Here is a 26998-nt window from a genome sequence, read left to right as displayed (position 1 = left end):
ACAAGAACAACTGTTCAGTGATCTCAAAACACACTGTCCAAATGGCCCCCCAAGGCGGCTGCCATTTTCACGTCCATCATACGGGATGCGGGAACATCCTTGCCTGAATCTAGGGCGTAGGTCTCCTGGGGGAGCCTGTTCGATTTCATCCCAGGGCTGGTGCTCTGTGGAAACCGAACAACAAAAGGCTGCCAGTTGTTAGAATGAGGTCATCCAGACTACACCGTGGTTTGAGAAGATCCCGCATAACTTAGCAGGGAGCTTCTGACCTCCAAAGGGAGGCAGAGAAAGGAACTGTCAGCAAATAAGATGCTAGGTTCTGTGAGGGACCAGTGCAGGGAGCGAATATTACAGAGAGTCAGGGAGAACTCCAGAACTAGAAATCCAAATTGTCACTGCCTGGACCAGTTAAAACCACAGATCTTGAAGGCCCTCCAGCTCACTCTCTGCCTTATATTTGAGCCCATTTCTGGCAAGTGGTACCTGCCTTCTTTTAAAGATCTTCCGTGATGGCGGTTCTATCACCTTTCTCAATCAACCATTCTTGTGTGTGATGTTCTTCTTTAAATGAACTTCAATATTTCCCTTCTGTATCTTATCATGACCTTCTGTGTTTTAAAGTCACTTCCTACTTCTATAGAAAAGATTTCAGATCTCTGATTATGTAGCTCCTGTCACTGTTGTCTCTGGCTCCTAATGTGTCTGCTTGCCACATTTTCCCAGTCTCTATGCCCCATAAATCTCTACACTTTTCCGGGTTGTAATTTCATGAAGATCCTGCCATGGTCCGATGGGTCTCACTGGCCTGGGAGCCAGGAGACTTGATGCTGGTCCTCTGTGCATCATTGACTCAGCAGGAGTCAAGGAATCCACCTAACTTCCAGCAGCAGGTTTGGCTTCTGATAAATGAAGTGGGTGGATAGGCTCTTAGGTTCTTTCCTCCTATAGCACCCTGTGACTTTGGATGCTCAGTGGTCTGCTTCCTGGGAAGCACAGGAAAGAGGAGTTTGGTAAGAGAAACTTTGAGGGGACTTGGGGGCTAATGTTGCATTTCAGAAGCTCCTCCTTGTGTCTCCCCATCATCTTGGAAGAATGCCTGGGGCTGAGCTTGTGGTGATCAAGGGACTGAGTCCTCCCATTCTGTGGCTTTTCAAGATTTTAGATGATGACACTGATAAAAAGAGGATGAGGTCATGTACTGTGGAGTAGCTGGCAAAGGCTATCAAAGACATCGTTCTCATAACAATTCTTCATTCTCCATCTGTGACTCGCAGGACTGAATTGCTCTGTCTGTCACCCGCAGCGTATTTTCACTCTTTGAGGTGAACTCACTAGCTCTTCTCTGAGGTGAATTTTGTTATGACCATATTTATTATTACCTACCTTTTCATGAGTTCATATCTTATGTTTCCAAGATATGAGGACAGGATGCAAAGATATTTCCTTGTATACACAATGAGACATGGCATGCTGTTTTGTGTATGCTGATTGGTATGATCAAGAACTTTCTGAAGTTTGGGATAAATTATCCACAAATCGGGTCATAGGAAAATAATTTTTTCCCCCTGTCTGAGACTTCTTTCATATAATCTCAATCCTTATGCTAAAGAAGTTGACCTTTGAAATTGTTTTATTATCTTTCTAGGTGGCCTGGTTTCATCATTGTGTAAGATACTTACCACAACTACCTCACAGGACTTTTTTTGGTGGAAAATGTAGATGAACTTTGGGATTAACTGGCACAGTGTGTAGAAAGCTCTGATAAGCTGTAAACCTTCATAAAACGTAAAATATCGGCAGGGCAGCAGACCGAGAGGTGAGCCAGTATCCCTGCTCCCATCAGCAAACATCATGGGGTGGGCGGGATCCTCACCTGTTCCGGAACAGGCTCCCACGGCAGCTGCCTCCGCGTCCCGTGAGTGTGCCTGCCCGCGGGTCTCAGCATGGATTTAGGAGCAGGTCTGAAACGCTGGCAGGAACTTACCTTCGCACTTGAGCAGGAAGAAGTCCATGCTGTGGCTGAAGGAGGCACTGAAGTAGGTGCAGTTGTCCACCAGGTCGCAGGACAGGCACTGCCTGTTGAAGTTGCCCACGGTGCTGGCACTGGAGGGACAAGGACAGCAGGGCGTGAACCGAGGCAGGGAGGAAACAGTGACAGTGGTCAAGACCCAGATCCCCCAGCTCCGTACTTCCAGCTGACTGATTTCTCTCCTACCAAAGGTGTTCTGGAGCCCCTGACGCTCACCGCTGGGCCTTTCTCCTTTTGTCTCCCTGCTGGAATGCTCCTGAACACGGGCTCTGGTTTTACCGGCCACGAAGCCTTCCCTGGCAGGTAGATCCCTCTGACGTGTAAGAGCTCTCAGTGCTCTCGCTTTATGGAGTGCGTACCTGGTCATCCACGCTTTGTTCAGGCCCTGTGCACGTCCCTGACGTGAGGGGAGGACAGCGTTTGGTACCATTACCTAGTGCTTTATACCCATGCCTCTCATCTCTGAGGAAATGATCAGCATTTTGAGAACAGCAGACATGTTTTGAACTCTCTCAGAGGACCTAACACCGGTGAATGACAAGGCAGGACTCCAGAAACACGGGCTGAATTGAGTTCTGGCTGTTTCTAAACCCAGTTCTCTTGACAGAGTGAAATGGTGAGACATCACTTCTCACTCAATGGAGCCAGAAGAGTGGGAATCGATTCGAAGATGTTACCTGGGGCCACTCTAAGTACAATTTCATGCTAAGAAGGCCTAAAATGTGTTTCCAGAAGTTGAAAGATACTGAGGGGTATCTTTGAGTATACCTGGAAGAAGCTCTCGTCTGAGCATTTTCCGTGGGAAGGGTCCACACTAACCATAGTTTCCAGTAGGAAACCCGTCTACAAGAGTGAGGATATTTCATGGGAGAGAGAAGACAGCCTTCTAATCGCATATGTTAGAGGAAAGGGTAGGTAGTCTACGGCAGTCTGCTTGATCACCTTCTATGAATTTGGTGACAGGAGTGATATAGTTGTCCTGGTAGATGTGCAGTGGTGAGAAGTCTACAGAGACAAGGAAGTCTGTGACCATGTGGATTTGCCGGGGTTTTCCTCACTTCCAAAAGGACCCCTTATGTTGGTCATTATGCTCTGGGCATATGGACCAATGGAGGGTGGCAAGAGATGGTCATCCACCTGATGGGCCTTCTCCAATGTCCCAGTGGCGAGGGTAGGGGGAAAGAGGCTCATCCCAGACTACAAGTCACCCAGCTCAAGCCCTTAGGTCTACATGGAACGGTGTCTTCTGAAGTGGCCTATGTGCATGGAGACAGTAGCCAGTTGTTACCCTCCTTCTAGTCTGGAAAACCTTGAGGAGGTCACAGACCGCCCCATTTTGACCTTCACTATGCCGGAGGAAAGTTCTCAGGACGAATCCCACTTCAGAACCAAAACTTTCTCTGATGAGAATAGTAACCGGAGCAGTTGACAGAATTTATGCTAAAGAGGGACAGGTTCCGGAAAACACCTTGTCCTTCTCCCAAGATTCAGAGGTCACCCTTCCTCTGCTTTCTTTGAGATTATGAAATTGACCAACATCCCACAGCAAGTTAGCCGTGACACAGAGACAGTTGAACTGGCCTCCAGCCCCCAGTCCACTGGCAAAGTCCTGAACCAGGCTTTCCCTCCTATAACAGCCCAGCTGAGAATAACCCCTCCAAGTCAATCTTTGAATAACGGTGGAAAGGAAAGACAGTTTACAAGTCCCCCAGTTATAGGAGGAGAAAATAAGTGGGGAGGAATACTCAACTTGACAAAAGAAGAAAAATACTATCAAGCTTCAAATTTGGTGGCTTCCGCATTTTTTGTTATTTCTCTTCAGACTTTATAGCTACTCATCTGTGGTGGGGGTTCTTCTGTGCTGCCTCCTAAGGTACCGCTCAGAGGCGCAGTTCTGCCAAGCCCTGTGGCCCTCCCCGGGGGAGCCGCCATGAGCAGGGGCAGGGGGCACCTACCTGTAGAGCTGGCGTCTCCTCGGCAGGTCTTCCGTGCTGAGGAAGTAGCTGCAAAGACCAGCAGGCGCAAAGAAGTTAGTTGGCTTCAGGCAGGTTTGTATGTCACATACCAGCCTCTGCCTGCTCAGACACTTCTTAGAGACTTTCATCGTTCAGTGACCTAGAGCGAGCAATTCTCCCGCTCAGGTCCAGCTACATGAGCAAGTAGGGCTGGGGGCAGCCACACACCCATGGGCTGAGGGACACGCCAATGCAGACCCCTGCCGGCCTGAGGCATCTCCTGTAACAGCCTGTAGGGCTCTGCTGTCGGGGTGGGGCTGGTGGTGTACACCTGGATCTGGACAAGGGAATTTCCTTACAAGGTTATTGACCTCCTGGAGGGCAAGGGCCTGAGAATGCTTACTACAGTCCAGACATAGAGCCTGCATCAGTGACTCTTGTTGGCTGATTTTCACCTAGGACCCCAGAGGTGGAAGCCTTGGCTTTCATCGCATGACAAGGGAGGATGAAGAGCATCTGGGCCTGGACTCCCAATGTCCCGGGTTGAGTCCTAGCTCCACATGTCACTGACTGAACAACCTGGAGTAAATTAGTTGGCTTTGTTTTGTCTTAGCTTACTTATTTTTAAAACGGGGAAAGCAATAAACCAGCTCCTGGAACTGTTGTGTTGAATGAGATAACGCTCATAATGAACTTCGCATGGTGCCTGGAATGAGGAGAGACTCAACAGAAAACAGTACACCACTGTTGTGGCCACTGTGTCACCCACAGGCCTGGTTACAAGCTCAACCTCATCATGACCATCCTGTGACCTTGGAAGGGGGGCTCTCAGATGGAATCTACGACATATTTTCATGAAGAAACTAGGACCTTGAGATGCTGTCTAAGAAGGAAAGATGAGGCCCCTTGTGCCATAATTTGTGCTCGGTGAGTGTGATCTGACTGAAAAATAATTAATGTGTCCCAGTCAGCAGTAAAACGAGCCCTGGGGTTGTAAGCAGCCTGGCCACATGGCCTGATTCTCACTTACATCTTATTCCGCTTCTCATCGTAGGACAGGATCCTGGTCACGTCCCAGTCCCCAGAGGTGATGGACTGTATGTTGTCATTGCTGCTGTTGGGCTGGAACACACAGACAAGATACGGAGGAGCGAGAGAGCTGGACGCAGGCTTTGCTTCTGAACCCCAGAGCCCCTCAGATAGGAGGCAGCCAGCCTCTCGGGGTGGGGGGTGCCGTCTGCCTCACCCCGCCTGGTCCTCTCCTCCGAGGCTGGCTGAGATCCAGCCCCTTCCACGCGGCCTCGGCTGACCACCCCCAGGCCACAGCCCTCTTCCCTTCTCTGACTTTGAGCAACGGAGAGAATCACGTAGTTCATGTCTGTGGCACTTATCAACTAGAACTCGGTCGCCAGTTCCTCCCACCACCACACACGTGTCAGAAGGAAGCACCAACGCTTCATGGCTGCTGACGTTGCTCCCTTACAATTCGTAAATCTAATCAGTAGAGTCATTACCATAGGAGGACAAGGAGGGAGGCAAGAGAGAAACATGGGGAGGCAGATGAAACAGGGCAAGGATATATAGAGAAAAAATGAAGGAAGGAAGGAAAGATTCCGGCTCTTCTGTCATTCTCTGCCATCATTTACAAGGATGGTTTAAAACCCTTTTATTGAGTGCTGCACATTGCACACACACTGTCTGTCCCGAAGTGCCTCCCAGAACAGAGTAATTAGGACAATAAGTCATAAGAGAAGGAAAGACATGACTGCCTCGACAGGAACGACGATTTGAAATGGGGTGTGGAAGTGCCGAGGTGCGAGCCACAGGCTGGCTGTTCTGGATGGCAGGTGCCCGGGAAGCAGGAGCCTGGGAGGCAGGCGCCCTGGAAGGCAGGTGCCGTGGGAGGCAGGCGCCCTGGGAGGCAGGTGCCGTGGGAGGCAGGAGCCCGGGAGGCAGGTGCTGTGGGAGGCAGGAGCCTGGGAGGCAGGTGCCCTGGGAGGCAGGAGCCCGGAAGGCAGGTGCTGTGGGAGGCAGGAGCCCAGGAGGTAGGTGCCATGGGAGGCAGGAGCCCGGGAGGCAGGTGCCCGGGAGGCAGGAGCACGGGAGGCAGGTGCTATGGGAGGCAGGAGCCCGGGAGGCAGGTGCCCTGGGAGGCAGGAGCCCAGGAGGTAGGTGCCATGGGAGGCAGGTGCCTGGGAGGCAGGTGCTAATCAAATGGTGATTAAATTGGGTGAAGGGTCCAAGGCAAACAGAGTGGGGACTTGGGGACCACAGAAATGGAAGTCTCCAGACAAGGGAGATCCTGTGGAGAGCAGGGGCTTCTGGAAGGCAGTGGGGACCCGAGGGTCTCCTGGGGAGTGGGTGCCCTCCTGAGTGGCGGGTGGGGGACCTGCTTCCTGCTGGAATGTTTCATAGGTACTCAGCAAATGCTGGTCACATGGATGAATTCAGAGATGGGGCTGAGTGAAAAGATCAAAACATCTTTAAATCTTGATTAAAGTGGTCCAAAATGAGAAAGCATAGGAATTGGGGCCATAGCCTGAAGACCACAGGGATAAACAGATGAACGGGAGCCAGTCTGCAGACTGTCCATAAGTCAATTAATGGGTAGACAACTACAATGTCTGTGTCTAAGCCTCTGAGTAAACATGATCCCACCATGGAGTCACAGCCCAGCCTCTGCTCCTGTTCATTGAAGATGATCTTACGTGGGACATTCTTGGAATTTTTCTTTTGAAATTGCATTTTGGGCTATATCATAAATATGAGCCTTCTACTTTATATCCACAAAATATTTTTTTATAATAGGCTTTTTTTTGTTTGTTTTTTTTTTTTGCTGAGGAACATTCACCTGAGCTAACATCCATTGCCAATCTTCCTCTTTTTGTATGTGAGCTGCGGCCACAGCATGGCCACTGACAGACAAGTGGTGTAGGTCTGTGCCCCGGAACTGAATGGGGCTGCCGAAGTGGAGTGCACTGAACTTAACCACCAGGCCACTGGGGCCAGCACAATATCCAGAGAATATTTTTGATAACTTTTTTAAAACCAAATTTTATTCACCTGCCCTGATCCCAAATATCTTCAGTCTGCCTTCAAACATGGAATCTACACACCGAGGATGAGGGTCGTGATCGTGGAAATGCCACACCCCTCTCCACCTTCTTCCTAAGGGCAGAGTTCCCTGAAAGTCTGGTGCTGGGGCAGCATCTCTCGAGCAGGTGGGCAGGTTCCCTTGGGTGACAGCTTCGCAGGAGACAGCATTCACCAGGCTGTCTGCTTTTGGGTCCAAATTCGTAAACAGTGAGCTCTGAAATTCCCCGCTCAGTGATGTTCTGCTCTTAACCCATCAGACCCAGGATCAGGTCAGTGACAGTTGGTAGCAACACCATGACAGGCTAATACCTGCATTTGGCTAAAAGTGGAGGTGGGATGCCTTGGGAGGCTGGACCATGGGAGCCACCAGTGCACTGGGCCCCTGCCTCGAGGCGAGAGTGTATGGGGTCACCCCAGCAGGTGGGGGGGAAAGGCTGGTGAGCACAGGATCATCATACAAAGTAGGCGACACGGTCCTCGGCTCGTGCCCAAACGCCGGTTTCCTCTGATGTCGTCAGAGGTGTCATTTGTATTTTTGAGAGATAGTAGAAAGGGCGAATGCGACCCGCTGCCCTGATCAGAACCTCTGGACTTTATGAGCGCCCCATTCTGCCCGCCTTGGGGAGCCTACCTTCCAGGGTTTGCTCTGGGGACCTTGAGGGTGACAAGTGCATGCAGAGCGCTCAGCCACTAGGGGCCGTGCCCAACACAGCAAAACCGTTTCGGAAACCAGCAGGATTTACCTGGGACGAAGACACGGTGATGTGATAAAATTTCCCTTGGCCTCCCTGCGGGATTGCTCTGACGAAGAAGAACTTCCGGCCGTCCTGGGAGAACACCGGTTCTTCATTCTGCGGATGGAAGCAGTTGATGAAGTCTATAAAAAGCTTCCTTTTGTGTTGAAGAGGTTGAACCAAGATAGATTACATTTTGAGATCCATTTTCTATGTAATTTCTAACGAGAGATGTGGTTGAGAGAATCAACGCTGTGTGGGGTCTTTTCTTTCCTTGGGAACCAGGAGTCAAATCTTTAGTTTTCAAAGAGGAATAATGAAGAATTCAGAGGCGGCGGCCTAAGCAGAGGCAGATGAAAAGGCTCCCCTCATTTCACAAAGCACCAGCGGAAAGAACAGGCCTGTGCGTGCCCCACGCTCCGCAGACAGAGCAGGACCAGCCCTCAGAGAGCTCAGTGCCGGGCTTCCCCTTAATTGTGGCCCCTTGAAACCAGGGCGGGTTGCGAGATTTCTCCAGGGGCATTTATTATATATCATAAAGAACATAAGTCTAAACAATCAGAAACCCAATTTTACCTAAAAATGAATTCTATTCTGTCAATCCTAGCTTTTGTTCTGTTATTGAACAGAATCCAGCTCACACTGAATAGCCCACCAGGAAGACATGAAAAAGAGAGAAAGAAACAGCCAGCAAGGACAGATTTTATACATTCTGAAATGTAGGTGAGCAAAAACAGTCCTCCTGGGACTCACTGTGCTCATTGCATGGCTTCTAACTAGAGGAAAGTTCCACTCGGGCATTCTCCAGATGGCGCGTGTCTGCTCGATCTACTGTCGCTTTTCCCTGGAAACAAAATCCACATTCCCACTTTTCCCCGGAGGAAGGAATTCCAGGTTGGATTCAAAGCCAAGGCTGACGTGTGCAGCCAGGATCCCCCAGGGCTGAGCCGCCCCTGCTCAGCCCCCGCCAGCCCCCTGCGGGTTGGTTGTCGCCTTGAAGGGCGAAAAGGGGTTTTGCTACGGAGGCATCTCAGGCGCTCTGCAGCTCCAGTTTGAAAGTTTCCATCCGCGAACACCAATTAGTTGGCTCCGATACACATTTTCTGATTCAAGGAGCTCCACGCTAAGGCGGGATGAGAACAAATGGTAAATAAACCCCAGCTGGCACAAGGAAAACTCATTTTCCCTGCCGTGAATGAGGACATGCAAATATGGTATGCCCAGAGAAATAAACTAACGTGATTAAAATGACATTTAATCTTCATGAATATTTGCAATAAAATGAAACCTTTAATCTGCAAATATTTATTTTTCTATTTAGAGTTGGAAGCATGGTATTTAAATGTAGAGGAAATGGAAAAACCAGCAGTAAATTTGGCTTTCTAAATGCACTTCTATTTGCCAACTGCAGGACAGACACTGCAATGTTGCCTCGATTTTCTGGGGAAATGTTTGCGCTTTTGCCAGATAAAAATACTCTGAATAAATGTGATAAATAATTAATTCTGGCCAGAAGCATTGTTTTTATACTGAAAAGCCCTCGATCGTCTTCATGTCATCGTTACATTGATCCGTGGAACACTTCATGGTAGGCAGGCAGAGCACCAGCCTTTGAGTCTCTCTCAGACTGGGTTTCTCGTGTAATCGATGTATTTTTAGTGAAAAAGTGCAATGATTTTTGAGTAGGAGACCTAGATTTTAATCCTGGTTCTGACTCTCGTGGATTTGGAGGGAGGGTTTCCAGTCTCTCTGGCTACAGGGAATTTACCACATACGATGCCTGGTTTCCCCACCCCCATTCAGAGCAGATTCGTGACGAAGGAGTCCTTTTTACTAGTGAGAGATTCCTCGTGAGTTATTTGTAGCATTTCTGCCAGTTCTTTCCATGGTTCAGATGCATTCATCTTGTCCAATCTCCCCGCCCCAATGTTGAAATCACAAAACCAAAATCCTGGTTAAAGAAGACGGGTGGTCAGCAATAGACCTCTAGGACCGACTCTTCAACCACAGTGACAGGTTCCGGGGTTCTGCACCAAACGCCGGTGGTCCTGGTGCAGGATCCCTAGTAGATTTGCATCAGCACTGACTTTGCAAGGTCACAGGCAGCAGTGATGGGGAATGTGTTTGGTGGGAGGGACTACCTATTTATGGAATATTCCTAGAGGAGAGGGAACTTGGTGAGTCTCCGCTCACATACACGTTGCCTCTTCTTGTTGGCTCAGGGAGTCCCTGTGGGGATCCTTACTGAGGCCTCAGAAGGAGATGGGAAGAAAAGATGAGGAGATGGGGGCTCAGATGCACAGCCCCAGGATTGCTCCAGCTCACCTCCTCCCTGGCGACAAGCATTCAGAAGAGTGATTGATCTAAGCGGACTAGGTCTCCCTGAGCTTGGTAGGATTTTCCAGACTCCAGTCTTCTCCTCAAACCACACTGTGCCCTGGGCAGCTGGGGGGAGCATCTGTGAGCCGTCTGAGATGGATCAGCCTGCAGCGGCACAGCAGCTTCACCGGCAGCAGACGGGGGGTCAGCCTTAAAGAAGTTGCTAACTTGTGCTCCCGGACCTCATGGTATCTTGAAGGATGCGGAGACACTACAGATTATTTTTGAAAAACAGGGTCCACGAATTCCTTTATGAAAAATCTCTTCAAAAGGAATGTCATGAGAAACTGTTGACATTGGAGTTTCCTGCTGACCACGGCGCTCTGAAGGAATCAGGAGCTAGAGGCCCATGCTGAGTGGGCCTCCCCGGCCTCCCTCGGTGGGATTGCACCCGCCTAGTGGGGGTGGCTGGGAACTGGGGCTGGTAGCTGGACCTGACCAGGGAGAGCACCATCTTGGAGAAATCAGTTCTCTTATAGGACGTGACGTCTTCAACTCCAGACGGCGTTACTCATTTTTCAATGGTTGTTTTAAATGTTAGCTGTTTGCTTAGTAAATGCTTTAAAGTTTACACTTTTAAAGTGTAAGAATTACAGTTTTACGTTATGCTACTATTTAAGTGCTGACTTGATTTTGCTTAGAAAGATCTGGTTTCCCAAATCATGGGCATGCTGTCTGTCCAGCATGTGGCTGGTGTTCTCACGTGGTTGGTCAGTAAATACAGGAAAATCTCGGCAATGATCGTGCCTCTGTGGCTCCTCTGCAGAGACGTGTGCAAAGGGGGCCAGCTCCACGGCTTCCAAACCACCCACCAGCAGCCAGGGTGCCGGCTCCCGTGTGCGTGCCCCTGATGGCGAGGACAGGGAAGTGGAGCAGATCCCTCCGACCCTGGCTTTCCAGCTGCCCCCACCAGCCCCCAAAGAAACCAGCTGCTGGGCTGCTTTGAGAAGCTTGACCCTCACCTCCTCCTACTCAATACAAACTCTGCACACGAAGTAATGTCCAGTCCCGGCCCAGCTGCCTCCGCATCCCACACCGTTTTCTCTCTTCCCAGCCCCGCCAAGGGCCAAACACGTTTTCTGAACATATTTTAGGATTACTCTCATTTGCCACACTTTGGAATTCATGGGCACCGCTCGTCTCCCTTTCTACATTTGACATTTTTGAGAACTGCCGCTCTAGCTGATTCATTTTTTTTAAAGTTGAGGTGAAGTTCACATAGCACAAAATAAGTCATTTTAATAAGAGTGAACAATTCAGTGGCGTTTAGTGCATCCACAATGTTGTGCAACCATCACCTCTATCTAGTTCCAAAAGATTTCCATCACCCCAAATAAAACCCTGTAAGCCGTAAGCTGTTACTCCCCATTCTCCCCTCCCCCCAGCCCCTGACAACCACCAAACAGCTTTCTGTTTCTGTGAATTCATTTATTCTGGATATTTCACTTAAATGGAATTGTACAATGGGTGGCCTTTTGTGTCTGGCTCCTTTCACTTAGCAGCACTGTTCATAACTGCCAAAAGGTGGAAACAAACCAAACGTCCATCAACAGATGAACAAAGTGTGGTATATCCATATAGTGGAATATTAGGAATATTATTCAGCCATAAAAAGGAAGAGTCTTCTGACACATGGCACGACATATGCTCAGTGGAAGTAGCTGATTCTTTTCTGAAATCCACAAAGCCTGGCATGGCACCTGGTACGATCCATAAATATTAGTCGAAAGATGACTACATAGGTATGGATATTTTTTCCAGTCCTTTCATTTCAATTTCTCTGGCATTTCATCTGATGTAAGAGGAACATTGTAACATTGCTTCTGATGTTTGTGCTTATATCATTCAAGAGCTCCCCAGCATAATTCCAGCAGAGTCCCAGCATAACTTCCCAGCTAACATTTTAGGGTTCCCAAGCACTCCTCATTCTTGATATTTTCTTAGCTTGGACTTAGCACCCAAACTTGCACATAGGGAAACAAATGCTGCCATTTGGGCCTTTTCCCTTTTGGAGAAGACTGGCACGGAACAGAACCAGGACATATTTAAGAGGAATAGCATCCATTTATGAGGCTACCACCTCAAGAGAATTGACGGAAGGCTGGGATAGATTGCTAGTGCCACAGATAAAAGAAGTGCATGCCCATCAGAGTTGCTAGAATGTTCCTGGAGAGTCATTGTTGATAGTTGTATGGTCCAGCTTCAGTTAATTACCATAAACGGAATCCAGTGTGTCAATAAAGAAGCACACCTGCGCCCTCTTCACCGTAATTCTTGAGACTCAAATCTGGTGAGATTTTTCCCTCAGAATTTTCAGACAATTTTCATCCCATTAGGCTGGATGAAAAGGAAGTAAGAATTCAAAACTTTCTCACCTGTTCTTTCTAATGTCAGGGTGTGGAATGACACAAAAAGAATTGAAGAAAGAAAATACCAGCGCTGAGAGTTTTATTTTTTGTGTAAGTTTAATTTTTTTTTTTGGTCACACAGTGAGTTACTGTAGACCATTCCTGATCTCTTCTAATCTCAAGTTCCTGGAGCCTGTTTACCATGCATTTCTTATCTGAGTTAGGGATGGGAAACCCAGGGATGGTTCTAAAGTCAGGTCCCCAGAAAGGTTCATACTGAACCACAGCAGAGTCTATTTCAAATGCAACATCCATGAAACCATGCTGAGAAAAACAGCAGTATCAGGCACATTTCATCTTTTTTTACTATAGTGGGTCATATCTAGGCAACTTTTATGGACACATCATTTTTAATTCGCTGAAAGGACATCATCTAACTGAGAACTGAAGTCTCACCAAACACTGCCCGTGCTCCAGAGTGGTGATTCTCAAGCCACCTCCCCTGGGGCTCCACGAGTCTCCAGCAGTGCTCAGGGACCACAGAAGGCAGCAGTGCCAGACAGCAGAGAAGCCCGCCCACTCACCAGACCCACCCACATCGACATGCCTACGTGGGGATTCCCGTAGGATTCAACGTGAGAAGCTGTTCGGCTGTTGTAAAAGCTCTGACAGCCATGCAGCGGTGGGTCTGGTGGCTGGTGCAGGCGGAGAATGTGGGAACTCGCATGTGGGGTAGTTACCTGTCTGTGGAGCCAGGCTTCACTTTCATCCTCATGTTTCTGAAATGAAATAAGAGCATTAGAGAAAGGATTTTTTGCGTGTATTGTGTCTATGACTAACAGTGCAGAAACAATTTGATTCCCCTACGCGGTAGCTGCACAAGCACAGACAGCGCGGTGGCCCGCTCAGCGAGGAGGCCATCCCCGGCTCTCCTCTTTGTCTCTTATTATGGCTTAGAGCTGAACACAAATGTCCCCAAACAAGACAAATGTCACTCTCCCCAGCAATGAGGACAAATCCATGGCAAGTAGGAACCCTTTGGAAGACAGTAAACTTTTATCACTCGATGGTCAGTTCTGACCACACACATGTCCATTAGATGGTCACCTCTGACCAGGCATGTGCTCATTAAAAGGCAAACCTCAGCTGCTACATTGTTTTAGGAATTCATGTGTTGTGTGTGTGTGCAGGGGTGTGTGTGGACAAATGTCCAGTTCACAACTTTGAGCAACACTCCTGGTAGAACACAACACTAAGAGGGGTTAAAAGATATATGAAAAGTAGCCCTCACAGAACCGTGGAGAAAGATGCATAATGGAAGACAAAACAAATCAAAACCCAAACACCAGCATGTAGCCATTCAGCACCCGTCATCCCAAGGAGCCACGGAGCTGTCCCTGGTGCTGATCTGCCCTCCTGCCACCCGCGGGCGGGGGTTCTGTTATCCACAGACTATTGGCAATGGAGTTTCTGCTGGTGGCACTCACAAGATCAGGGGCACAAGTGAGAGAAGACGTAGATTATGGGCAATTCTCAGCTTTCTAGCTGTGTGTCCACTTTTTCCTTCTCTCCTCTCAAGCAAGCCCATCAGAATAATCTGGAATCTGCTCTAAATCACACTAAAAGAGAAGGCAGATCACTGACCCGCCTGAGCACCTCAGTCTCAATGACAGCTCCCTGCAACTCACCTCAAAGCTATATTTAGGCAGCACCATGAGGGCCACTGTCCCAGGGCCTGCCAAGTCACAACAGAGCTGCTTTGCGAGCCCCTTCCCTCCTCAGTCGGGAAATAAAATTTTAGAGTCAAAAAAGAGTGTCTGAAAGACCTGCCTGGATTTCTTAATTGGCTTTAGTTGACTTTTGTACCCAACACTAGGAGATGTGCCTCTTGTGGCTAGACCTAGAAGTGTGGAAGATGGAGCCCACAGGGTGGACAGTGGGCCACTGCGGGGCCTGGATGCAATGAGTGGGTCTCCCCCTCGCTTTGCACGGTTGCCAGGCCTTTCTCCAGGTTTTCATTCTTTCTTTGCTCCCTCTGTGCATTTCACTTTTCATTTTGTCTTCCCTACCTTTGCCTCCTCTAACTACACATTAAGCCACCCAGGGCCCCTAGGAACATGGCCGACATGCCCAGATGGCCGACTGGCTTGGGTCAGGTGGAGGCAAAAATGGAGCAATCCAGCTTGCAGGGCTGGCTCCACCCACATCCTGGGGCCTAGGGCAGTCCCTTCCCGTCTCTGAGTGTCAAATGGAAAATTAAGAGAAATCTCCTTGATGAAATAGCAGTGGGCATGGATAAAGGGAAAAAACATCTACAAATTGTGGAGGGCCTACGGCGGGAGGCACTGAAAGGATTAGCCCTGAGTTTTGTAGCAGTTGTTAATTCATCCACAAGGTGGCACCAAAACAGAGATCCAGAGGCAGGTTGCCACCCTGACCAGCAAGCAGCTGGCTGAGCAGTGGTTTGTCTGTAGTGATCAAACCCAAACGGCTCAAAGACGACCTTCCTGCCTTCAGTTCTTGCTCCCGCCCACGTACCTTTGTGCAGACCCCAGTGGTGGCGTCGCAGAGGGTGAGGATGGACACGTTCTGTGCCCGGCTCAACCAGTTCACGGCGACCTTGGTGCTGGTGGCCCATTTCACCATGGTGACGTAGTACTCCCTGCAAACACACAAACACACAGAATCAGCCGTGCAGCAGGAGCCGAGGGAGCAGGAGATGGGCACATCCCAGCCCTGGACACTGCGGCCAAGGACCGGGGCATGTCGGGGATGACGGAGACATCCCGCGAGGCTCTGAAATGGGGTTTCTCGGGAATGAACAAAGATAATGAACTCCGATGTGAGCTGGGTCACTAACACGTGTTGGAATAAGCCGTACAGAACTGTGTTCTTTCTGAGCAGTTCCCTCAAGAGTTGTATGTAAAAGAACGTGGCCACACCTCCAGCTGTTCCATCCACTGAGGGTGATGGCATTCGGGTTCTGCTCTGCAGGTTTTACAAGCCGTGCTGTGGCTGATGTGGTCCTACTGTCGATTCTCATGTCACAGCCCAGGAGTGCACCTCGCGTTACTGGAAGCAGAGAGGACGTCACACAGGAGGCAGAGAGAGCAAGAACCAGGAAGGGCCTGGAGAGTGCAGCACCCAGGGGGTGTAAAATGCCATAAAAGCTCCTGGGCCCTTCCAAGGAAGGCTCTGTTTTCTTCTTCCCTCTCCTGTAAGGACAAGACACCCAGTGGTGTTCTCTGGCTAATTAGGGAAACTGGTTCACAACTCTGGGCATCTGGCGGGCTTTGTCTGACATCCTTGATGTCACTTGCCCACTTTTACCCAAACCTGAAAGTACCACAGTGTCTGTGCATGACACTGAGCATGAGGAGTACTGGGCTCCTGGTAACTAACACAATTACCCAGGGGTCTCCAGAAATGGGCTTTTTAAGGGGGAAAAAAGCACATTTAAGAGGAAGAAGGAAATGTCAAGAAAATAAGTGCGCAAAAAGAATATCCTCAGGTGAATTCCAAGAATGTTCCAGAGGCCAGTGAACACGTGTTCCATTGCCTACCCCATCTCTATCTATAATGAGATCTATTGTTCAGAATGACTTCTGGGCGGTGTTACAAGATCCCTTATCACTGAAGACGGCAGCACATTCACTGGACAGCTCCTAGCAAGCTGGGGAGGGGTCTGAGAACATGCAACAACTATTTTCAACAGAAACTTAAATAACCATGTGCTTTCAGATAAGCCCCAGTTAACCAGGAGATTAAACTGTTATGTCCCCTATCTCTCAAATTTACCTGCTAATCGAAGTTTTTAATAACTTAACCTAAGTCAAGAGCGCGCGGTGAAGGCCTCTGGCTCGGCCAGGAGGGCAGGCTGGGGAGCTGCTCGTCGAAGGCTTGGTGGCTCTACTGAGGAGAGGGGCGGTGAGTCACTCACGCAGAATCCAACTTTTATGATTTTCAACCCTCTCGGTTTCTGTGATTTCTGGAACACTGCTGTTTCTGCTCATACCATCTGCTCAGCAAGCCCGCGTAGCCCTGGGGACCTGGGTCTGTGTGTTGACAGGATCTGCTCTCCCACCCATCCTCTCATTGCTCCTACCCAGAAAGGTAACACGGTTTCTTAGCCGCGTCCTCTGCGGATCCCGCTTTGCTGTCCGCTTCACTGCCTGAGGCTTGCAGCTGCATTTATAACATGGGATTTGGTCAGCTCCCTGAATATTTGTAGGCATAGAAATACTTATTTAGCTTTGGTCCTTAAAAAATCACTCGAGGTCTGCGTGCAGACCTTGCTTCACATGGAATACATTTTATTTCTGAATTTTGTCATAACTGGTGTTTGGGTCCCTCTTGGACAGACATTGAAGAGAGATTAGTAGCTGGAAGGGCCATGGGGACGGACACGAGCTAACTCCCGTCTTTTTGGACGAGGGGACCTGTCTGATGCAGACGTTTATGTCAAGGGTGTGGTGTATGAAGGCACACTGAGAAGCTGCACTTACTCTATCAGCAAATGTATTTCATCTGGATGACATCAAGGACAAAAACTCTGATCTCCTGGAATGACTATTTTTTCCATGGCTTCCATACCATTCTTGTTTCCATTTGCTGGAAAGATTCATTCATCTTATGCCTCTTTCTAGTTCTCATCTTGTTCTTTTGCACAATCTTCGTACAGACTGGTTATGAATGAAAAAATTACTCTGATCCTTGTGAAAATGGTAAGGCAGGCTTTATTCGGGACCATCGCTGTAGGTGTGGGGACCACTGCAATGGGGTTTTGCAGTGGGAGAGAGATCAGGTTCAACTCTGAATACAAAAGTGGGAATTTACACTCAAGGAGCAGGTGGGGTCAGTGGACGGAAAATTACTGAGAGGAGATGTCAGAGGTGAGGAGGGTTCTGGGTAAACTGCCCGACAGGATTCCTGCTGAAGGCAGGCCAGTGATCAGAAGTCACCTGGGGGTCGTGGGGTGGATAAAGGGGATCAGATGTCGAGGTGGGGGATCCTGGCTAAACGGACTTGATGGGATTCTTGCTACAATTGCATGACGCAAAGATGCACACAGAAGCCCAAACAGCGAGGCCTCGTTGGGAAGAGGGTTTAGAGGAGCCTGGCTAAAGTTGGGTCAAAGAGGGGGAGACTGTTTGTCAAGACTACACACTGTTCTGATCTTTCCTGTTTTCCAATTTGGTATGAGAAACATTATAACTGGAAATACATAGATGAACACCAACTTTCCCTTTTTGGTAATAAACTCCTTAGTGAGATCTTTGGAATCAATCCTAGAAGAAACATCACTGAGCCATGTACTGTTGGATAGTGTGGGGCTGGGGTCTGTGGCATCAACGGCGAGAGCGTGGCCAAGAGAACCATTTTATTGTTCATGTTTAAAGTCCTTGGCCACAAAACATGGAAGTGCGATGGCAAGCCTGGTCCATGGGGCTAGAGGGAGTCAAGAGCACACTCTAGAGAGGTGTGTTAGTTTCTGAAGTGCAGCCACGTGCCCAGTCATAGTGAGAGCTACAATCGCGCTCTCTCCTTTTTTTAAGGTCCTAATTCGTAATATGAGGTATGTTGTACAGGGAAAAAAATAATCGTACTACACATTAGGGCAGCTGAAGGTGGACCCGCTTTGCCCAGCTCTGTGGACCCTTGCTAGGGTGTGGAACACCACCCTGGATGAAGGCGCAGGATGCAGCTTCCCTCAGAGGTCTATGAGAGCTCTGGTTCTACAGCTCATTTTATATGGAACTTGAATACTCAGTTCCTTCACGTCTGATAAGAAATTCAAAAAGAACTGATACCACCATTAGAGATTTTATGGTGATGAAATATAGCGAGAAATGTTTTTTAAAACTCTTGAAATAATAAAAATTGTTCAGGACTCTATTAAGATTACACAATACACCTCCACGTAAGCAAGTGGTGCTCCTTCACCATTGGGGTTTACACGCATCTTCCAGTCACGCTCTGATTCATCAGAACACTCTCGAACCTTTCACCTGAGTCATCTTTTGAACCTTACATTGGTCTCCTTACCCACACAGCAACATCTTGCCTCCAATAATATCTCCCAACTCCATGAATTGCATCAACGACTAGGCTTGGTGCCAAATATGTTTTGGTTATTTAAAAAAATCAAGTCAACTTGCGAAGATAAAGCATTGCCAAGAATGGGGCGGTTTTAAAGGAGTCCCAGCAGCATTTGGTGATGAGATATGAAGCCTCAGAGAGAGGTGACGCTTTGGATGGAATGACATTCTTTTGCTACATAAGGTTTTATAGTCACACCACATGCTAATGGAAAGGAAAATAAAACATTTGCCCACTTAATGAACCTTTCCCTAAGCAGAAATCTCTAAGAAGAATAAGAAAAGTTTCCCTAGTTCCGAATGTATTTTCCATTTTTCCTAATTCCAAAGCTGTTAGCTTAATGGTTACATGCAGGAGAAATGGAGTAGACTCTGATTGTATGGTTGGAGTCAAGGACTGAAGCGGTGCCTGTGTCAAGTTATTGCTGACTATTTACGGGGGTGATTGTCGGGTTGTCACATATGGCACAGACATATGGCCACATCAAGCGTGGACTCCACAAACATAAAGAGAGATTTCCAGCACACAGTGGTGTCTAGGGAGCAAATCTGAGGTAGCCTTTACCAACTTTGTGATAACATGCCTATAAACACACAAAAAAGATGAAAAGTCACAACACCACTAAAAACAAATGCTGAAAATCTCCAACTGTCACATAGATGGAAGCAGGCAAAACCAAACAATGGGCTGCTCGAGTTTTCTCAGCCATATGAAACAAGCCACAAGAGAGCAGGAGGAAAATGTTTGTCACGCCCCCATTGTCCTATCCTTCCTCAGAAATGCTGGGCTTGCACTAGCTGGAGAGTTAGGAAGCCAAACCTTTACTACATGGTCCACAGAAGATGGGTTACCAAAGATCATCAGGTACACCAATTGACTTAGCAGGTCAAAAAAAAAGTTCTAAAGATGGCAGAAAAAAACCTCAACTCCGCCCAGCAGAGGCACACCAGATGGACATGGGTTATACGATGTGTTGCCCTGATTTCATCTGAGAAAGGTTCAACCAGCACCCAAAAGTTGAGAGAGTGGAGTAAAAGGTAACTCTCATGTCCTGTCTGTTGCCAAATACCAGGTGTGGGTGGGTCTGTCCTTTCTGAGGCAGAGAACTAGGAAGGTCATGCAAACAGTGCAGACATAGGGAAGGGAAATTATGCTGGGAACATAGGAGAAGAAAAGAACCCTAAAAATACAGGAGGAGATGAAAGAGGTGAGAAAAGGGGACCGTAAAGAAATGAAAATGGAAAATTAGAGAAATTTGATTCAGAGAAATTGAGGAGATTTTGGGAATCTCTCCCAGAAGGCAGAGGAAGGTGTCACAGAGGTGCAGTGGAGGAAGGTAGATTGTCTGCACACCTGGGAATGAAAGTGCTTCTTAAGGAGAAACCAGAGTGATGGGAAGAGAAGCAAACACCTCAGACACAGAGAAAGAGCCGTCGACATGGGGAAAAAAGACCCAAAAATGCAGATTAAAAGGACTTTCCATATTCTAGGGAAGTTAATAAAACACCTAAATATGTTCTGACAGAATCTTAAGTTTCTAAGGAAAAAGAAATGCCACATCAATCCAGGAATAAGGAAATAAGTTTTGACAGAGAATCAACCTTTAGGTTGATATCAAATTTGTCTGCTGTTCTAACAGCATTTAATATTGCAACGTGTTTAGAACAACCAGTATCTTCTTGTTTAAAGCTGCCTCTACTTGAATATCCCCCATACTGAAGGCAATTCAAAATCAAAGGCTCAAAATGAAAAGAAGGCTCAACATGTGAGAAGATGATCTCCAGATCAATTCACCCACAGCTACTCCCAAACTACCATCAATGTGATCATCAGTTTGAATGCACATATCAAAAGTACAAGTGTCAACAGATCACAAGTGACGAAACAGAAAGATACCATCTAAGAAAGAAGAACGTAGACACACCACGTTTCTGGAACAGGAGACCAAACACGGTAAACTTTTCAAAATAATAATGAGTTTGAGAAGAACTGAACTTATGATGTTTAAGCTTCATGAGGGCAGAGACGCATCTGCCTTATTCGTTCCTACATCTTCAGCATCTTGCACTGTGCGTCACACACGGTAAGTACTTAATATTTGTTAAAGGAGTGGATTTAATTCTAATAGAAATGCAGCGAGTTTCTTTTCTGAGATGGGGGACATGTAATAAAATAATCCTAAAGTTCACATACAAGAAGAAATGGACAAAAATGGCCGAGATGGTTCTAAAAAGGAAGACTAATGAGAAGGCATTCATAGAGAAAGTCACTAATGATAGAGTAAAGCTGTAGATGTTTTAATGACGTGACGATCAGCAGATCTACAATTGGGGGACAGCCTTAAAACACAATGGTTTACACAAGAACAGAACAGTTTATATAAGAATTTAATATTTAATAAAATAATCAAGATCTGAGTGGAATTTTTCACCAAACCAGATTCCCTCTTGTTAAAACCACTCTCAAGCGCTCAGGGCTCCAATGGGCTGAATTCTCTTCGGGGCTTTGCTTGGAGAAGCATCTATGATTTCTGAATTTGGTAGAATGGGGGCCTTTGTAAGGGTCTCCTCAGGCAGGTGTCCCTACAGTTGGGGCCAGCCTGGAGGCCCAGCTGTCTTGTGTCCTTCCACGGTCTGGACCCACAAAGGACTCGTCCCAGAAGAAGGCACCTTCAGAGAGTTTCAGCTGAATCCCCTCTGCAGAGGCGCCGTGGGGGCCGGGATGTGCACATTCACACGGGGCAGCATTTCCATAAGGGGAAGGTAGCTCACAGGTGGGGAGGCACCAGGACCCCAGCACCCGCCCAGTCCAGCTGAGATGTCCCAGGGCTGAAGGAGAAGACCGCCTGCTTTCCCTGTGGGCTTCTTGGCATCTCTGCCCCCACAGAGAATGGTGAAAACAGGGGGGAGAAGAGACCTCCCAGACCCTAACTCCTCCACAAGAACACATCCATCTTTCCTTCCTGTAACCTTCCCAGCACACACGATTCGTGCCATCCTATCTCAAATCATTGTGTGTTATCAGTTCTCCTTTGTAAGTCTGTGTTAGCAGGGCTGGAGTTCCTTGAGGCAAGGGGCAAAGGGCATGCCTCTTACCAGTCAAGATCCAGTGTTGAAGCCTGCGTACCTGCAGGAGAAATCTATGAAATGCTTATGACTCGAGTCACAATATCTCAGAAGGGGAGAAGGGGAAGTACTGACCAGAGGGAGAATCTAGAGGGACATTACAATGAGGAAAATCTCAACGCAAAGGAAGTAAATGGGAATTAGAGTTGGTCATGTCATTGGGAGGTGCTGATGCCACCAACAATGAAGCCAAACAGAGGAAGAATGCGACTCTGTGCAATGGGGATAGATGAGGTTACATGGCTTGCGTGCCCAGGGAGTGTGTGAGCCCCGCTGACCTGTGGCTTCTGCCACGGAGCCTGTTCATTCATGTCAGTGCAGGTGACACATCCTGTGCTGAACGAAGCGTGGACAGAGACAGGGAGCCCATTTCCACGGGTCTTGCATATGCCAGACTGGGTCTGCAGCCATCTAGGCAGCATGTACTCCCTATTGTCACCCTCGCTCAGGGAGGCTGGGCCTGCCCAGAGAGAGCAGCAGACTGGAAATGATGATACTGGGCTTCTGTGGCAAAGTCAGCCAAAGCCCGTGCGCCTAGAGGAGAAGGAAGGACTGGAACAGATTCTGCAGCCCGTCTTTAATTATCAAAGTCAGTGGTCCTCGAAGCATGGTCCCCAGATCAGCAGCACTTGGGAAGTATTTGAAATACACATTCTCAGGCCTCACCCCAGACCCACTGAATCTGAAATTCAGGGTGGGGCCAGCAATCTAGGAGGCCCCCAGGTGATTCCAATGATGCTCAGGTTGAGAAGCATGGCTCTAACAGAGACATGTGAGATGCTGGTGAGCAGACCAAACGAGAATTCCAGGCGCCATTTAACTATAGATGTCTATCTCTATCTCTGCCTTTACTAAACGTTCTCTGAGTGAGTCACTGTCTTGGTAGGTGGATAGGTGCTTTAGAATAAAGAGAGTTTGGTAGCAGTTAAAGGAGAGGAGAAAATAGGATTTGAAGTAGAATAATTTAAGAAGGTGAGATGGAGCTGGGTTTTGAAAAACACAAGGATTAGTCCAATGATAAGAGGAAGTGAGATGCTGAAGCATTTTGATAATTACAAAAAATAGATAATCATATTTTGAGAATCGGAGAAATTGCATTTTAAAAAGAACATGATACCAAAACATTAACAGGAAGCAAAGATTCCTGGAAGAAATGTCACCAATTTTCTCTTTATTCTAAAGCACTCTTTCTGCCCACAAATACATTTCTTCATTCACAGAGCACTTAGGGCTTAGCGTGCAGTAGACATGGTTCCAGGTGCTGGCAACAGAGAGGGCCAAACCCTTGTCATAGGGGAGCTCACAGTGTGCGGGAGACAGACAGACCACTAATTTCAGTCGAGGGTGAGGACGGCTCTAACAGAAGGAAGCAGGGTCTGCCTGCCGTGGAACATGTGGGAGGAGCACTTGTTGACAACACAGCTTCGCTATGAAAATCTGACACCATTCCCATGAATCTCCGGCCAAAGGTGCCTCCAAACCCAAATACAGCATCTCTTCCCAGTGACCAGCATATGAAGTTTTCATGAGGCCATTTGTTTGCCATGAAATATTAATAGAGTACTGTCTCTCTCACAGGGATTAATGTGCCGTGTCTCTTCTTGGTATTCCAAATTCTGGCAAAGGTTCTGACAGTTATGTGGCAATAAAGGGCAAAAAAAAAAAAAAAAGGTCTGTTTATCTAGTAAAATAAAGAGCCTGCAATTAACTCTGGCATTTTCCAGCAATGTTTATTCCATGGACTTAGCCGGTGCAAAAAAAAAAAAAAAAAAAAACTTTGAGAGAGAATTAAAAAAAAATGATGTTATTTAATAGAAGGCATCTTTGAGCAAACTGAAATGACACCAAATATCAAATGCTCCCCATGATAAAGCGTATGGCTCCAGATCTGAGCCTGCCCTCACAGCAGTCGCTTAATCGTATAAAAATATCCTCAGGCAGATTGCACTTTGCAAAATATAAAAATGATGTGACTGTGAGACAAATTACTATTTGATGTATATGTCTATAATTTCACTTTCATGTAGGAATAGGACTTGTCCTTCCATCTTACAGGCTGGCTATAATGCTGGGCCAACTGTCAGGATGAGGGAGAAGGAAATGAGAGGGAGTGTCACCTTAGGGATTGTGGAGTCCTTATTCAAAAATTTATATGCTTTGAACATGAAGGGGTCTCTTGAATAGGAGAGGTGGAGGCAAATCTCATGTCACCCTTTCTCTAGGCTTTCATTTTCACACACTCAGTGCTCATCCTCCATTTGTCCATCAGTCTGTCCATCTGTCCATCCAATCAACCATCCATCCATCCATCCATCCATCCAATCAGCATTCATCCATCTATTCATCATCCATCCATCATCCATCCATTCACTCATCCATCCATCCTTTATCCATTGATCCATCCAACCATCCATCCAACCATCCATCCAACCATCCATCCATCCATCCATCCATCTTCCATCCTCCATCCATCCAATCATCCATCTTCCATTCACCTATCCATCCATCCATCCATTCATAATCCATCCACCATCCATCCATCCACCCACTCATTACCCATTCATCCATCCACCCATCAATCCACCTATGCCCCCACCCATCCATCAATCCTCCATCCATCCATCCAACCATCCATCATTCATCATCCACGCACATACTTGACCTGTCCACTCAATATGAATTAAGCCCTGAGACTCCTGGTGTCATTTGAGGATGTGGTAGATGTCTTCCATGTGCCTCCGCAGGTCCCCTCCATCTTTTCCACCCTGCTCTGCGCTTGGGGAGGGGGAAACTCACCTGTACAGAGGGCATCAGGGGGCTTTAGCTGCCCCAAGGAAGCACCAATAGGAGATAAAAGGGTGGAAGAGAGGGAAAGTGGGTATTTATTTCCATGACTCCTTCCATACAGTCCTTCCATCAACCCAAGTTCCCAGGTTCTGTTCGTGGCTTGCTCCATATAGCCCGCTGTCCTAGGATCCAGTTACTGCTCCTCCCCATGCCCTTTCAGGCCTGGGATGACCTGAGATGAGCTGGGAGACCCAGCTGTAACTGGCTCTTGGGCACTGCACATTCCTCATGGGTGTCCTCCTCCAAGTGTCTCCTCTATAAACTTGGCCTTGGTTGAACACTCTTGCAATTAATTCCTTTGTTTCCTGCTGGCACACTGACAGATACAGAGAGGGGCCACAAATCCTCCTGACCACAGCTGCCATTTCTCAAGGTTGTTCCACTCCTGGAAATGTCAGCCTTGAGGTGAAGGCAATCACTGAGCCTTTAATATGCCAGGGTAACGTACTGCGCTGTTACAGACTTAGGGCTGGAAAGGTCCTGAGATACCAAAGGACCCAGGTTCATCCTTTTACAGATGAGGAACCCGAAGAATGACTTCTAGGCTCAGGCAGGTCAATGACCACCCCAACCCTCAGCCAGTGCCTTGCTGACCCCCTGCCTGGCACTATCTCCATGACAGCATTTGTTCAACTAGCTGTGTCTAAGATGGACCAGGTCTTATGACAAAGAAATGTCACGCTCATCTTGGCCACACTAATCTCCAAAAGGCCTGTAGCCACCTGTTCAGTGTCAGAGCTGCTCAGGTTTTTCTCTGTACAAGTGGTATCTCTTTGAGGACCAGGGGTTGGTGCATTATCCCCATGTCTCTCTCCTTTCAGCAACCTACACTTCTGGCTTTGGTCCTAACACATACTCCTCAGCTCCCACCAGCTTATGGGCAATCACCTTATTCTAAACCTCCGCTGTCCTCCCATTTCAAACACACCTTACAAGGCCCAACCTCGAGTTAAGCCATGTCCATGGAGCTGACCAAGTGCTCACAGCTGCCCACGGCTCTGTCTTGGCCAAACTTTCATCAGGCTCCTCTCGTTGCCACAAGCCCCTGAGCTCTGTTCACCCACAGGCCTGAGCAAGCACCCCAAAAAAGTGCAATGTGCCCCCTTACAGCTTCTCCTGGGGGCCAGCTGACCACAGTGAGACATTTCCTGTCTGATCCCATTGGTCGCTTCCCTTGCTTGTCCAGCTTCCCCTCCAAAATTCTGCTCACCTCTGCTTGCCTCCTTCTTCACCCCATAAAAGAAAACCCTTTGCCCTTTGACTTGGAGATGCTCAGAGATTTCTGAGATAGGAATGTTGTCCCTATTCCAATGGTCTTTTGTGCAAATTAAAGCGCCTCCCTATCTAAGTCCAGAATTTTGGGGGACACAGTCACACTTCAGTGTGTTGGTCATCCCCAGTAAAGCCGTGAGTCCCGAGGAGCAACTCCAGTAGTCAACACCAGCACGTGGGCCACTGCCTTCCAGGTGTAAGCACACCCGCGAGCACTCTTCACAGACACAAAAGTCCACAAGAAGGAAAGGACGGGGTCAGGCGGTGCTCTGGCAGATTTCAGGAAAAGACAGAGAACCAAGAGAAGGGACTGGTCAGCGGGAGAAGATTTGTAATTCGGCTCAAAAGACAGTAACACAGCTATTCTCTGACTAGTAATCAGCGCCTGAGAGGAGGCGAGGAGAGATTTATCCAAAAGCACAGTGGTAGAGACAGGAACAATTCAGTCCCTGGGAAGCACCCCTGGCCAAAGTGTGTAGGAAGCAGTCATTTCATCGTACAGGTGGTGTCTTTTAGGGAGGGACTGTGTCCTGTAGTTCCTCAGGTTCCCCAACTGTGGCACCTGGCTGAGTGTCTGGCAGAGACTAGGCCCTCAGCTGTTGGCACCGACGATGAGAATTCAGTGCACATAGCTGAGCAGTGGGAAAGGGTTCGCTTACAGAGACCCGGAGGCCAGGGGGAGCTTGAGTGGACAGAGCAGAAACAAACAGGACAAGGGACACCAGATTTGGAAGCCCGGACTCCAAGCCTGGCCCTGTAATGAATTAGGTGTGACTTTGTACAAGTCGCCCGCCTTCTGTGAACCTCTCCCTCCTTCCTCCTCTGTTAATTGTGGAGGAAGTAGAAGGGAAGTAAGACAAGCTCTCAGAGCCTCGCCAGCAACAGAGTCCGAGAAATAGGAAGCCCTTAAGAAGAAAGGAGCAAGGGACTGACGTGCTCGTGGGTGGTAGGTGTGAATCCCATTGGTTCACACCTCAATGCATGCCTGACACATTTAAAAACATGATGCTTGGTAAATTTTGCAAATCTCATTCTCCTGCAGATGACATCAAGTCCATGTACTAGATTTGTTAGCTGTGGCCCACGGGGGAAAACTGTACCTGTCATTTATGCC

At 48.0% G+C, this 26998-nt stretch overlaps 1 protein-coding gene across 6 annotated transcripts in view; it reads right to left on the bottom strand.

The window, feature by feature from the left end:
- The window catches only part of DPP6 (dipeptidyl peptidase like 6), a 986698-nt gene that overhangs the window by 75045 nt on the left and 884655 nt on the right, over positions 1 to 26998 (bottom strand). For all 6 annotated transcript variants that reach the window (XM_070265304.1, XM_070265306.1, XM_070265308.1 and 3 more), the window contains 6 exons: positions 15080 to 15203; positions 13282 to 13320; positions 7824 to 7931; positions 5015 to 5106; positions 3985 to 4032; positions 1985 to 2103 (listed from right to left, as the gene is read on the bottom strand). In XM_070265304.1, the coding sequence (XP_070121405.1) occupies positions 1985 to 2103; positions 3985 to 4032; positions 5015 to 5106; positions 7824 to 7931; positions 13282 to 13320; positions 15080 to 15203 (530 nt within the window). The remainder of the gene's footprint in view (positions 1 to 1984; positions 2104 to 3984; positions 4033 to 5014; positions 5107 to 7823; positions 7932 to 13281; positions 13321 to 15079; positions 15204 to 26998) is intronic.

This window comes from Equus caballus, chromosome 4 (assembly GCF_041296265.1).
Source record: "Equus caballus isolate H_3958 breed thoroughbred chromosome 4, TB-T2T, whole genome shotgun sequence".
NCBI lineage: Eukaryota > Metazoa > Chordata > Mammalia > Perissodactyla > Equidae > Equus > Equus caballus.
The sequence above is the reverse complement of the archived record's forward strand: the minus strand, read 5'-3'. Positions and strand labels throughout refer to the sequence as shown.